At 38.6% G+C, this 14,875-nt stretch overlaps 1 protein-coding gene across 2 annotated transcripts; it reads right to left on the bottom strand.

The window, feature by feature from the left end:
- Positions 1-3,464: 3,464 nt before the first annotated feature.
- Positions 3,465-13,026, bottom strand: pank4 (pantothenate kinase 4 (inactive)). Of its 2 annotated transcripts, XM_026348796.1 has the most exons (20): positions 12,901-13,026; positions 12,362-12,444; positions 11,936-12,144; positions 11,127-11,310; positions 10,564-10,656; positions 10,299-10,452; positions 9,009-9,190; positions 8,849-8,930; positions 8,549-8,649; positions 8,195-8,200; positions 7,341-7,496; positions 6,806-6,918; positions 6,316-6,403; positions 5,933-6,084; positions 5,613-5,668; positions 5,379-5,428; positions 4,971-5,075; positions 4,790-4,890; positions 4,606-4,674; positions 3,465-4,092 (listed from the first exon to the last, which is right to left on the bottom strand). In XM_026348796.1, the coding sequence occupies exons 1-20, from the start codon at positions 13,022-13,024 to the stop codon at positions 3,843-3,845; spliced, it is 2,358 nt and encodes a 785-aa protein (XP_026204581.1). In that variant the 5' UTR covers positions 13,025-13,026; the 3' UTR covers positions 3,465-3,842. The 2 variants fall into 2 exon arrangements, with proteins under 2 accessions (XP_026204581.1, XP_026204582.1); XM_026348797.1 differs by lacking the exon at positions 8,195-8,200.
- Positions 13,027-14,875: the final 1,849 nt, after the last annotated feature.

The raw sequence follows: 14,875 nt of genomic DNA, 5'->3' as shown, positions 1-14,875 counted from the left end.
TAAATCCACTGTAGATTGATTTATTTATCAAAACCTACATGCAATCAATCTACAATCGACCTTCCTGGCTGATCCTCTCAGTCTCACTTAGGTTGGATGGGACGTGTCTCAGGTTGCAAACACTCTTGAGAAGCTTTTCTTCGAGGATTTCTGCATATTTAGCTGCATTCATCAGTCCTGATCAGCCTCTGCTGCTCAGAAGCACAGGATGCACCTGACCACACTTTGCAATGTGAAAGCAAAGGGACTGAATATTCATGTGAATGAGAGATTTCATGAATTTAAAATGAATTTTAAAAAAATCGTTTTACTGTTTCATTATTGGTCATTGAATGCAGTCAAAAAAAAAAGATTTTTCCATTTTAAAATAATTCAACAACAGAGTAAAATGTGCAAAAGGTGGAGAGGTCTGAATACTTTCCCATGTGACTGTGTTTGAGTCGTGACACCAAGAAAATTATAAGAAAACAAATATATTAAAATACAGAATGGATACGTGATGTAATGTACAGATTCAAGTCAAATGACTGTAAACCTAAAGAGAACTACTAGAAAATGAAAAGAGACCAACAATCACAGGCTCCACTGCGTCTTGCATCATAGTGATAGTACATTTTTTAAAAGTTAATGTCAAATAATATTAGGCTGGTGACCACTGCAGTTGATACTACAGTGGGACCCAGAGGAGTGTGGTCTACAAACACCACAGCATGAATCAATTGCACGTTATTTGACCAAAGACACACTACACAAAGCACTGGAAAAAATTATCCACAAGACAAACCGACTGTATTTACATGTATCTAAAAAATGTTGATGCACAAAGTATGGTATTGTATGTTTGAGGTCACATGACCAATCAAATTGATGTTATTGTTAATCAGAATTCACAAAAGGTTCAGCTTCCATGCGTCGAATTCAAAGCCTAAGAAAAAAAAAGGTCTTTTGAAATAGTTGTTTACTGTAACTACAGTAATTAGTGTTATGCAGACAGTTACAGTCAATGCTGCACTGTTTTCTCAGAGCCTTTGGAATCAGCGTGTTGCCCTGCCTATAATTAGAAAGTTAAGACAGTGAAAAAGCATGCAATGAGTGGTCTGTCGCAGTGCAGCTGCAGAAACAGTTACTGGAGCCTGGTCCAATTCTCAGCGCGGCATGTGGTTTGAATTATCCAATTGCCCTTTGAGGAGAAATAAAGCAAGTGATTCAGGAAGTTAAATGTTAATTTTAATGTACTGTGTCTACATGCATATGTGAATTTGGATTTTCAGTGTCAGTGTAACGGCAAACAGTCTGTGGCCATGCTAACAGCTCTGTGAGGCTGCACTATCACACGGCAGTGATCTGAGCAAAATGCTCACATCCTAACGCTGACAGTGCAGCAGCTATAAGGTTTACTTTAGCTTGGTATTGATCAGCTGCAGCTGAAACACAAAGTATGTCTGAGGTTGACAGGGATATTGTTAGCTGTGTGGAAATTTGGTCATTACGGAACAAAAAAAAAAAAAAAAAGAATCACCAAGTGCTATAGCACTCCATTAGTTTATTGTTAAAATATTCAATCAGGAATACTCAGGAGCTCAACAAGTCCAACCTCAGTTGATAATTCGGTCTAGACCAACATGGTTGACTGATACTGTGATTTGCTATTTTCATCATCACTTTGTGGGTAAACAACATACGGCTCTCGTGATCTCTCTGACGCTCTAATTATTTGTATGTTCATACAGTATTTAACCCATACACCTCATACACCTACTGTAACTTAACACCAGCTGCAGAAACAAAAAAAAGAATTGAAGAAATGTGAAGTAAAACATCCCTGATGTCAGAACAAATGTATATTTCCATTTTTGTTTGTTTTTTGTATTTTGTCCTGTAGTATTTTGTTCAGTGTCAGTAGTAACAAGCTTTGGGCTCGAGTTAGATTGTCTCATTTCATTCATCCTCAACCAAATAACGATATTTAGGTGCAAAGTGTTCCGTTTCATTGCTGGGTATGTTGGAGGGTGCTGGGTCACCGTATCACTAGTCAATTATGAGTTCACTGGATGGAAACGCTTCCGTTCACATTGGAAAGAACAACATAGAACCTTAAATTTGTAGTCACCTTACAGCAGAGCAGACTTTTTCATGTAGATGTCACCAAATCCACAAGGGCACGATGCTGAACTGTGTGTGTGTGTGTGTGTTGCCAGTCGGTGTGATGAGCGAGAGGAAAAGCAGGAGGACCCCCTGCCAGGCTTCCTCATGCATTATCCGCTCGCAGCTCCCCAGCAGGCATCAACCACAACATAGCAGGGTGTCAAGCTTTTATGCTCCCGGGGGCAGGTTCGGTTTTAAATATGGGGCAACTCTGAACTTCCCCCTATATCTATACTCAGCTGACACATCCACAGAGAAATGAACACTCACACGTAAAAAGAATATCACAATTTAATTAAAGTTGATTGTCAGGAGTATGATACACAAGTTGTGCTTGGTGTACTTACATGAAGTGATTCAAATTGATTTTATATATATATATATATATACACACACGCACGCACGCACGCACACACACACACACACACACACACACTGTGCATCACATATGTACAAATGTCACATAAAATATTGCATGTAAGATAGATGACACATTTTCACACCCAGTCAAAGGCTTTTAAAATCTGGTCCTGCCTTGATTTCCAATATTATACGATGACATCACCAATACAGTCGCCTGCTTTACAATAACACAGATGTTTGTCACAACTAGGTGCTGCAATATTATTCCCTTCAAACAACTGTATTTGTGATTTAGGGATGGATTCGAGTGTGTATGTGTACATGCCTGTTAATAACAGAGAATGGACTGATGGCAAAGGCAGCCCGGTGACAATATGTTTGATGTGATGTTTTAATCGGAGATAGAATATTTATTCTGAAATATGCAGTGTTAATTTGACACCCAGCACCTTGGGAAAGAGTTGAGAAAAAAGAGAAAACAAAACAACACAGTATAATACTGCCACCTTGTGGAGGATCACAGCTACATTTCTTCAACCCGTCTGATAAAGTGCTGCTTCTCTCACTGAGCAAACATTTTCCCTGATGCCAATCTCTATTCTCAATCTCATTTCTTGTACCGGCAGTCGAGAAAACCCAGGAAGGCATGGATTCTTCGTCGTCTATGGCGTGAGATTGCTGGGAAGCAGAAGCTACACGTGATATTGTAGCTTCTAACAGGAATTAAAAGAAATGAGTGAAAGATGCATTAGTCACATCAGCTTAAAGGCACATTAGATACAATGGATGTAAAAAGTGTTCACGCTGCGTTTTCTTTTTCTAACAAACACACATGTAGTAATGATAGTAGCAATATACATAGAAAGAATCTCATCTGCCCGTACTGGTGCATGTCGTCCTGTGTTGGCAGCATTTTATTGGATGCACTTTTTTAAGATTAACCTTTGTTGTTTTTATTTTTTTCCTAAAAGCTGGAGATCCCGCAGCCTTGAGAACATTTACTCAACAGAGCCAGTGATTAATTTCATACTCCACGTACTAAGTGAGATTATTAGGCAGTAATGATAGTAAACTACGTGATTGTACAGAAGATTGGACAGAGACCTGCAAGAAAGCAACCGTAAGAGTCTTTATGAAACCAGCACAAAAATGAGAATGTAAAACTGTTACTGATCGCCTTTAAAAACCTGCTTAAATTTTACAATCAGCTTTACATTCCACGTTCACTCAGTGGCAGTATACGATCGTTGTCCTTACATTCAGAGCTCCAGCTAATGCCTTCTCGTCGCTCGACTTCAGGGTTATGTCCTGCTGAAACGTGAGCTCTGTCGCATTCATGAGGGCGTCAGCAGGGCAGAGTCCTCGTCAGCTTTATCAGCCGGTACCTCGTACTTGAAAACCACACTAAACAGCTTCCCTCCTAGACGGTCGGCCAGCCACGAGTTCTTGATGACGGCCATCTTGAGGCTCTCGCAGCTGAGCATGGCGTAGTAGTTGGTGTGAATAGCTCGGCCCATTCCCTCGATGATCACCAGGTCAGTTTGACGCTCCCGCACCACCATCGCCAGCACTTTGTCCAAACGGCTGGGGAAGAGCAGAGGCAGAGAGTCAGGCGTATGAACATCTAATATTTCACCAGGTGCATAGATACTGTTTTTTAAAAGTGAAAATATCCATCTATCAAAGAGGGAGAACAAATGTAGAAAATGCAAATTATAAAGGTGTGTTATTTTTACATATGGATCTGTATACTTACAATCAGCAGCACTCATCACTAAATATTTCCATTTCAGTTCTAAAAAGCTGAGAGGACTTTGACAAGTATGTTTATGACAAGTTCAGGTCATCATCAAAAAAATGTTTGGACCAGTGAAGAGATCAACCATGCTCTAGGTGGGAATTTAGTCCTGGACATAAACCAGCTTTCAGTTCTTCGCATAACTCAACAGCATATTGTGTCAAACCAAGCCCACATATTTCAGATGTCCCAGTTTATTTTGCAGATTTTCTTTTTTTTGTTTATTAAAATGTAATACAGGATAACCCTGATTACTTTATCATCACACCACAGCATATATTTAACAACAGATAACCAACCTCAGATCCAGGCAGGGAGAACTGGAACCACTCTGCACCAATGTCAGTCTGTCCTCCTTCAGACCATCCCTGCAGCAACAACAACAGATAACAGTTTCAAATGTTTAAAGTTATGATTCATGAGACAAAACTAAAATAATACTGCAGAGTTTCCCCCAGAAAAAAAACCTTCATCAATACTCACTGAATCACTGGATCCATAGCAGCAATTCTTTCAGTCAATATTTGCAGTTCACCATTTGTTACATCATTCAAAGCTGGACCAGAGTTGCTGGCCAACACAACCTAAATGCAGATGGATACAAGAGCTAACATTTTATCAAACAGAATTTTTTTTTCCCCATTGTGTTTCTGCGGCTCCTTACCTCTGTCCCTCGAGAGAGAAGCTCTCTGACAAAAGGCATCACGCCTAGAATGATGTCTACTCCACTATTATCTACGAAAAACAAGGCACACTTATGAGGAGGACCCTGCAAGAGAAAGAGAAAAACAGGATGGATAATATTCAAACACAAATCATCAAGCACACAACACAGAAATACCATCACAAGTATGTAAAATATGACTGATAAGTATTAAAAAACTGATATCTGGGTTTCCTCTTTGGGATTACTTAAAACATGGTTGTGCCTGGTGGAGTTATGTGTTTGTTTTATCCTAAGGTCAGCATGTGTGTACCCATGATACCTCCCTTGCTTTTGATTAAACCTCTTCCACCAATAACACTACAATGCAAAATGTTGTTTTGAATCAAAACACAGAAAGAGTCTGACCTTTAGTCTCTCCAGCCACTGGTCGTATGAGTCAACAAGCCATGGCCGTTCTACAAGAGAAGAAACAATAATTATTTTGAGCTCCAAAATATTTTACAGTTTTCTCTGCAGATACAAACGTCTATTTTCTTCTAAATATATGTGTAAATGCAGTGTGTGTATGTTAATCTCTGAATGTGAGACTGAAGCTGCTGCTTACAGTTCGTCTGCTGTGTTAAAGAGGTTCTCCAATACCTTCCAACTGGTGTTTAGCCTCCTCGAACCCAAACTCAGGATCAGATTCTAGGACACTGCATAATATCAAGACAAAAAATACAAAGTGAGATCAGTGTAGAAAGATACTGAGTCTTCCAAATGTTTAGATCAAGACTAACATTTCACGATGTTCTAGCAACTGTAGCCTGGCCTGTAAACATAAGAGGAGGTGCTGTATGCAATCAAAGTATCATTAGTCATGTGTGCACACAGATAGTGACCCAAGCCACCCAGAAGAAAACCAATCAACCAGGCTGCTCACAGGAAAAAACAAACAAAAAGCTGTGGTCTGCACTTACTCTGACACGGCCTTGGCTCCCCAGTCGAACACATTACCAGCCAAGACGCCCCGGACCAAAGCAAACTGTCTCTCCTCCCAGCTCAACTTCTCCATGGACTTCACTGCCTTCTGGTAATACTTGAGGGCGATGTCATTCTCCCTCTGTTTAATCTGCAACACAGCAATAATTTCATGAAACTCACGTGGAAAGAAAAAGGTGCCAAGTTACAATCAGATATTTTAGAAAAGTTATTATGTTAAATCAGCATGAGAACATGTGTTTGTTTGTTGCTTGAACTTGGAAAGGTGGGAAACACTGTGAGAATATGAAAGCACGTGTGGTGGAGAAGCAAACCAGCACACAAAAAGAAATCAAAATAGGATGATCGATGTTACTCAGACCTTAGAGTAGGGATCAGGAAAGTTGAACTCGTTTAAACAGTGTTCCCTGGTGTCTAACAGACTTCTGACAGTGAGAGATCCGTAAGCACTAGGTGAGAAGAGAAGCACTCTACATGAGCCAGAGAGAAACACGTACACACAACAGTTCTGGAGCAGAGGATATAGCTACTGTAAAGCGTAGTGGCTTGAACACTGTGTTATAAAAACGTGTCAAACTGACCTTTTAAAAACTAAAACCTCCCATTTTTAATAACTTACACATTAACCAAATCTTTATTTTATTACTACCCTCTACTCTGCTAAGTCATAAGCAAAATTAATATGACCTACAGTATCCTAAAAACTGAGTAGTAAGTAAACATTATTTACGTCATTCTTTTTTCACTGATAAAGCATGTGGGAAGTTACAGCTGATATAAAAACATAACACTAATGCAGATGTGAAGAAAAGTTTTAGTCCTCTGTGTGCAGACGTGTAGACAGATCTTACAAAGGCTGGTGGCGGAGTGTCTGGAGCTTGTGTCTGTACTTCTGGCGGAACTTCTCGGCTCGCTCAGCTGCCTCCGGCATGTCAGGCTGGCTCGCCACAGCTCTTTTAACCACCTGCTCCGCAAAACAAGAACAGTAATCAAGTGTGGTTCACAACCTCAGAGCCTACAAGCAACGTGTGGTGTTTAAAAAAAAAAAGAAAAAAACATAATACATAATCAAACCAATTCTTCTCATGTAAAAAGCTGGACTGTGAAACCAAACACCATCTATTTCTGGCCTCGTTTTGTTTTGCTGTGTGATTCACACATTATACAACATGAGATTATACCTTGATCATTTTTTTTCAGAAACACAATTTAGATTCATAGCAAAGACTCTTTACTGTACTTGACAATTATACATACACATAAATATAAATCCATATTCACTCATCAGATATTCCCTTAAAACATTGAGCCTAGCAACGTTTTTGCATGACTCCTCTTTATTTCAGACCACGCCTTTATATTCTGGAACAAAAACTGCCATCCTACCCCGTCTAGGGCCTCTTCGAAACAGTAGAGCCAGTACTCGCGGGCCTGAGCGTCCTCCGTGAGGTCGACGGTGTCAGGGATGTAAGAGGAGGCGTCCTGCAGAAGGGGCAGATTCACCAGCTGCCTCTCCAGACGGTCCATCTCCAACATGTCAAACTAGACACAACAAAGAGACAGAGAGTGGACATGTGCTGTTTGTCTTGTCTCTTCCAGCTTCTCTTTGTCTTTCCAGGGTATAACACAATGGCTGTCTGGTTAGTAGTTATTTAATCGATTGGAAGGAAGCTAAATAGAAGATGCATAAGGGCAAAAACATGAGGAAAGGTTCCAGCAGGTTTTAATGCTAAAAGCCAGTGGGAGCCAGAGGATTTATAAAACAGGGGCACAATGAAAGGTCCATTACAAGTTGAATGTTTCTCAAGTGGCAAATCAACAAAGATAAACTTTTGAAATCAGTCTGGGTTATTAAAAATAGGTCACGAAAGACAGGAGGAAAAACAGAAACTTCAGAAGTGACACTCAACAGTTAATGACAGCAGCTCCTGATGCTTAAAAGTGTCACACTGAGGAACTAAAAAGCCAAGTGCACATTGTTGTTAGCCGTCAAAACACAAGACGGTGATTCTTACAGAGATATTTAACCAAAGAAAATATTCAGCAACTAACAAAGCAGCAGCAGGATCTTCAAAGCTCAGCTAAAAACTTGTTCTCAGCTCTCACTTGTCTTTGCACAAGAGAAGAACTTGACTAGATAGTTCAGTCGAGTGTTTACAGCTACAGAGCAAGGCGCCGTGAGCAGAGAGAAATGTCTCATCAAAGCAGAGCACACATGTGAATTAGGTCGAGGTACTTACGGAAAACTGAAGGAGAGGGTTAGGTAGACAGAAGAATGTGTGAAGAGGAAATGAAAAGAAAGATTATCAGATGGCAAAGATCGGTGCGGTGAATGTCTTTCTTTGGTGATTTTGGATTTGGTGAGGACAGCGGTGATTATATAGTCATAGAGGAAGTCACAAATAAACATGAAATGAGGCTCAAATGCAAAAATATGAAAATGTTTTATCAAGTTTGGATTATTGAAAGTTAACCATTAACACTTGAGACCTATTTTCAGATCAAGAGATCTGAAGTGGCACCTTGTGATACACTGCCCGGCGTCAGGTATTCAGATCTGAGATCAGAACTCTTCACTTCCTTTATAGACTCACCGTTCCACTACGAGCACGTTGCATGGGATACATATCTGGAGAAACGCTCATCAGGCCGGAGCTTCCAGCATAATTCTCACCCCAACTGTACTGGTTTGGATCTAGAGGGGCGACATTTATAATATACAGTACCATATTATTTTTAACTTAGTTATTGGTATTTTTACTGAAGCCTATTACCTATCAGGTCTTCTATACTGTGCCCCAACACTTATTAAATATGTTGATGTCAAGAAAAGACTGATAGGAGAATCATGCTCAATGTGCACAAAAAGGTGAATATTTGCAGTTTTTCCTTACTGTCTTCCTCTGCTCCTTTAAGAAATGCTCCTATGGCGCCGAGATAGCCTTCATGTCTCAGGAACAAGGCCTGAACTTCACCCTACAACAACACCAAGATGATTGCAGTCATTGTGTAATTTTGCACTCTGGTTAAAGGTACTAGAGTTAAGGGACTTGCCTTTGTGAAGAAGTTGATACTGTAGGTGATTGTGTGCATCGTGACAGGATGTCCTCTAATGAAGAAGCCTCCAAAATACACCCTGGAAAGGTTGTGGAGTTTGGCATAGAGACAGGCCAGCTGCCCAATGTCGTTACTAATCATATGGAGTAAGCTCTTCGCCATGTCTTCCTTGGAGAATTCTACAATTCAGAGTTAAATAAACACAACGGTAAAAATATCACAATAAATAGTTAACTGACTCACAATGTATAATAAGGAGTCTGACAGCCTTTTCTCAGTATTACTTTTACTAGTTGTACAATTTTACTAGTATAAACACAGGACTGGGACAGGTGTGCATCGTCTACAGGTAAAAATGAAAAGTCTTTGTGTGTATTTTCAAATTATAACAATAAGAACTAATGGTATTAGCAGTGCTTGGACAGTAACAGACTTGGCTTCAGGCTGTGAATTTCCTTCTTGACAGTTGAAAATGCAGCACACGCTGCACAGGAACTGGGTGAAAGGTCATCAGCTCATTTCAGCTGTTTTTGCAAAGGTTTTGAGCTAAAAGTGAAAAATATCATATCTGCTTTGCCACAAAGACACAAAACAGAAAAATGCATCCAACACGGAGTGACTCCTTCCTATATTTACCAAGTATTATGCCTGCACTGGCCGAGGCAGCCTGGATTCACAATGAGCTCCATTACTGGAGGAATGAAATCAAAGTAACTAAACTATCCTCTCCTCTCCTCTATCCATTGAAATGCTACCATTGAATGTCATTAACTTTGTCTTTTCTCTCTCCCGTAGTTGTGCTTCCTCTTCTCAGTCTCCTCTGGAGGTATCCTCGCCTTGGAGGTGTATATCTCCAGAGTCCAGTAACTCGTCCTACCAACCTGACCAATGGCTTGATGTTTTTTTTATTGTCTGCTGTTCTTTTCTCTCTTCTCTCTTTCCACTCACCCCAACCAGTCAAAGCAGACAGCCACCCACCCTGAGCCTGGTTCAATTGGAGGTTTCTTCCTCTAAAGGGAGTTTTTTCCTCTCTACTGCCGTTACTGCTGCTTAAGTGGGGTTGTTCTGTGTACAGTTAAATTTTAAGGTCTTAAACCTTAAAGACTGTAAAGATCCTTGAGATTACTTCTGTTGTGATTTGGCGCTTTATAAATAAAATTTAATCAAATGACTTTTCGCTATCTTCTGAGGACATGGGTTGACAGCAGAGAAGTAGATTTTGCTTCAGAAGGTGTTTCAGTTGCACGGCTGCAACCTTATATTGGACAAGCACATACAAAACGCTACCTTTGTCAGCAGTGGCAGACTTCCCAAAACTGCTTGCAATAAGATCTCCAGTCAAGCCCAAAGACCCATAAGATCCTCCATAGATATCTTTGACAAGCATATCAACACTTGTGTGCTGCCCTTTGGAGGCCAATTGCAGTAACTCATCAAATCTCTACAAGAAAAGGACAAAGGTTCAAGGGAAAGGAAGTCAGTCTTTAATAGTGGATGCCAAAGTAGCAACTATTCAGACTGACAGAGACACAGAGTAGTTTATTTAAGATACCTTTGTTTTGGTGAGCAAGGCTCCAAGGCCCCAGAACGTCCCTCCACCTATTGAGCTTCCTCCTATTCGCTCAAACTTATCCTCTGATTCAACCTGTTGAACAGGAAAAGAATACTCCTAAGTGTGAATTACAGAAAGTAGGACACAGGAAGAAGTAGGTTTATGTAAATGTGAGTCATCTTGAAAGTTGTGACTTAACAGTTAAACTCATAACCACAAATGATTAACACTTTCCTAACATGTTGAGATGTGGTTTTCTGTTCTTACTCAGAAGTGTGCTGCACAAACTTTGTTATGATGGCACCTTTTATTATTTGGGTTAGTTTTAAATGCTATATTCAGAGTCTGCATTCAATATATTATGTTCCATAATGGCAAGTCTTCATGCTGGCACGCATATACTGTATGTGTGATAATAAATGAATTCACTGTCAATTATAAAAGTGCAGCTATTGATAAAGTATATATAAGCTCTGACTCAGTCTCTATTAGTCTCCATTAAACTCTTTAACATGGAAACCAAACTCTCAATAAAGCAAAGACTAAACCTTGTCAGTTGTTACCTTGACTATGGACACTCCAGAGCCAATATTTACAAGGAGGTAAGGGAAGATGTCTGGATGAGTTGTCTGAAAGCGGAACTCTGAGTCAGCATGTTTGGCGTACACAAAAGCCTCATGGGGAATGTTCCTCAGCACAAAATTACAGCCCTTGATGAGGCAGGTCATCTCGTCCTCTTTGTCCACTCTGCCACAGTGCAACATATAAAGAGTTCATTAGATTTTTAATTCTCCTTCAGAACAAGAGAGAAGGCCTTTTCCCCCACTGGCTGATAAACCATTAATTATAATGTGCAATTTCCTTTTTACAATATTACAACAGGCTTAATGTTGCCTACACCGAAAGATCAGCATTGTCCATCATTGTGTTGAGAGTCAGATTTTTATACCAAACAAATACCTCCATCTTATTTCACACAAGTTGAATTACTACTAATAACTGGAAAACATATGGAGCTTGATGTCACTACCATATATAAACAAGTCAAACAGTGTGAATATTTTTTTTTTTGGTTTGAAAATTTGTCAAGCAAACAAACTGAATTAGTTTTATAAGCTCTCCTAGACCTATCCTCAAAATAATCAAGTTGGTCCTCTGATTCAACTCGCTTCACAGAAGGCAGACAGGATATTGCTTTGTGTGTGAATCAGTAACAGTGAGGGCAGAGGGCCATTGTTTTTTCTGACTTACTCACCCAGAATATGCCAGAAATCTGCCTCCCCTACTGTTTTTGTTCCTAAATGCAGCAGCTACATTTAACACTCGGAGACAAAGCATAGACAAAGACTTTTTGGTTGGTTCTTGTACTCACTTGAGTCCCAGTTTCCTCTCAATGAGTTCCTTGAACTTGTGCGCCCCTCCACCTGTGGCTTTGATAACTTTGGTTTCTGTGTTGACCAGATGGTCTTTGATAAAGTCCAAGCATGTTTCAATGTAAGCATTTTCAAACTTGATAAAGTGTAAGCGTGCAGTGACCTCTTCCTGCACTGATATTTCATACAGCTTGTCACTGGGAGCTTCCTATGATGAGACCGAAACACAGGGTCAAAAATATCCAGGCATTAACATTGTCTTTGCCAGCAGAACATGGCCAAGTGGATCTTAACCAGAAGATGGCTGTTTAGCATATATTACTTCATCTTTTAGGCTGGAAATTGACAGTAAATGCAGGATACAAGCCCCTACCACAGCCAGTAAACCAGCCTCCACCCGGACACCACAATACTAACATAATTACCTTTGCAGAGTGGTCGAAAGACCGAACTTTAGCCACTTTATGTTGAACGGTAGAGTAGTAGGCAAGCTTTGTCAGGGATCCACCTGTTAAAGCAAATGTGCGATAAAACATCTGTTAGCCAGCACCCTATAAACAAGTGAGTAACAGTATTTACTTCTAGATCCAGACTTAGACGGCTACAAAGCTGTAGCGTTAGCTTAACAGACACGACAACCCCTAAACACAGACGTTAGCTAGCAGCTAACTAACGTCAACTTGTCAAAGTTGGCCGGGTTGTTTGGCACACATCCGCTTTAGTTAAAGACAATCCTGCGAGCTCATCAGACGTCCATCTATGAAGTAAACAGACTTCCAGTGACGGGACTTGAAACCAGACACGGATTTACACGTTTAACATTAGCTTTGACTTTACTTTCTCTTCAACTCATGCGTTGTCATAGTATCAGGCTGCGGCAGAGCTGCTTCATAAACACGGAGATTAGCTACGTCCGAGCAAAAGTGGCGGAACAAACGAAGAAGACATGTATATTCCCACGTGCCTATGTCTATTGCAAACCGCTTTGCGTTTTCCAGATTGCGGAATATTTCGTCGGGCGGCAGAGTAATGCTTTTATCCATGGTATGACTGCTGGAGCTGCTGTCAACTCGACTAAATTCCGCCATGGTCGGCGATGATTTGACGCTGCGTGAGCGCCGTGCGTGCGTACGTACCCTCAACTGTCCAATCAGCATCGACGCACACACAGAGGAGTGGGCGTCGTCTTTTAAACATTTTAGAACCAACATAAAAACAAAAACACTTATTTATAAAAAGACTTATTTATAAAAAGACTTATTTATAAAAAGACTTTTTATAAAAACACTTATTTATAAAAACACTTTTTATTAAAACACTTATTTATAAAAACACTTTTTATAAAAACACTTTTTATTAAAATACTTTTTATTAAAACACTTATTTATTAAAAGACTTATTTATAAAAACACTTTTTATTAAAATACTTTTTATTAAAACAATTATTTATAAAAACACTTTTTATTAAAATACTTTTTATTAAAACAATTATTTATAAAAACACTTTTTATTAAAAGACTTATTTATAAAACACTTTTTATAAAAACACTTTTTATTAAAAGACTTATTTATAAAAACACTTTTTATTAAAACACTTATTTATAAAAACACTTTTTATTAAAACACTTATTTATAAAAACACTTTTTATTAAAACACTTATTTATAAAAACACTTTTTATTAAAACACTTTTTATTAAAACACTTTTTATAAAAACACTTTTTATTAAAACACTTATTTATAAAAACACTTTTTATTAAAACACTTTTTATAAAAACACTTATTTATAAAACACTTTTTATTAAAACACTCATTTATAAAAACACTTTTTCATAAAAACACTTTTTATTAAAACACTTACTTATAAAAATACTTTTTATTGAAACACTTTTTATAAAAACACTTTTTCATATAACGTATGTACTTCTTTCGTCGTTTTTTATTCAGTTCTATTTGTTATTTTCGGTCTATCCCCATGTTGCCCCATTGTAAGGTGTATTCTACTATACTGTTGTCATAATTATGTAACATATAGGACTTGATTTGGTTTATTAAGCTTTTCTATTTTTGCATGGAAAAGCTTAGCTTTACATTTGTTATTGTTCTTACCTATGTCACTGCTTTTGTGATGAAATTAAAACAATTATAAATTGTTCATATACCATTGACTAATGTTTTATAGATGAGCTATAAGTCATTAATGACAACAGATAATGATTTTCCACAGGAGAGGATAAACCTTACATTTTCTCTGAACCACTTGCATAGTCAGTTATTTGTGTAGTAGGACTTGGATATGGGGAAACAACCACTGCAGAGAATGAATACAAAATATAATTGTAGCTTATGCAGTTAAAGTGAGTAGTTTTAATGGTTCAAAGATGCTTGTTTGACTTCAATACCCAACAAGCTGCATTTCAAGGTCAGGTCAAACTCATACTGTGCATTTTATAGTAGTATAGTAGATAGTATTGTACTACAAACATGAAGCCTTGGGTTTGACTACAACATAGTTCATCCAGTAGTTTCAATGAGTGACAGGGAGTTGAGTATAAGACACTGGAACACAGTGTGGAATAAGATGTTTAACCAAGTTTTTTTTACCAACTAACCACTAGAGGGTAGTGCTCAGCCATGAAAGAAAAGTCTTACCTTGAAAATATGCCATAGTTCATGTGCACTACAGTCTGAGACGCAGTGATTAGAGTAGTGTAAAGAAGGAATCGCCACAGCTTAATATTAAATTGATGTTTTTTTTATTCAAAAACGAATAAATTGTTAGTAATAGTGATGATACATCACAATAAAACTTGTAGTCCAAGACAAAGTACTCAAATAGAGTAGAATGTACAACTTTTGCATCTTTACAAAAGACAGCATGATTTAGTTCAAGATGAACTAAGTGAATAAATTATCTCATACTGAGAAAAAAAAACTTTC

This window comes from Anabas testudineus, chromosome 5, assembly GCF_900324465.2.
Source record: "Anabas testudineus chromosome 5, fAnaTes1.2, whole genome shotgun sequence".
NCBI classification, from domain to species: domain Eukaryota; kingdom Metazoa; phylum Chordata; class Actinopteri; order Anabantiformes; family Anabantidae; genus Anabas; species Anabas testudineus.
Note: the sequence above shows the minus strand (reverse complement) of the source record. Positions and strands in the feature narration are given on the sequence as shown.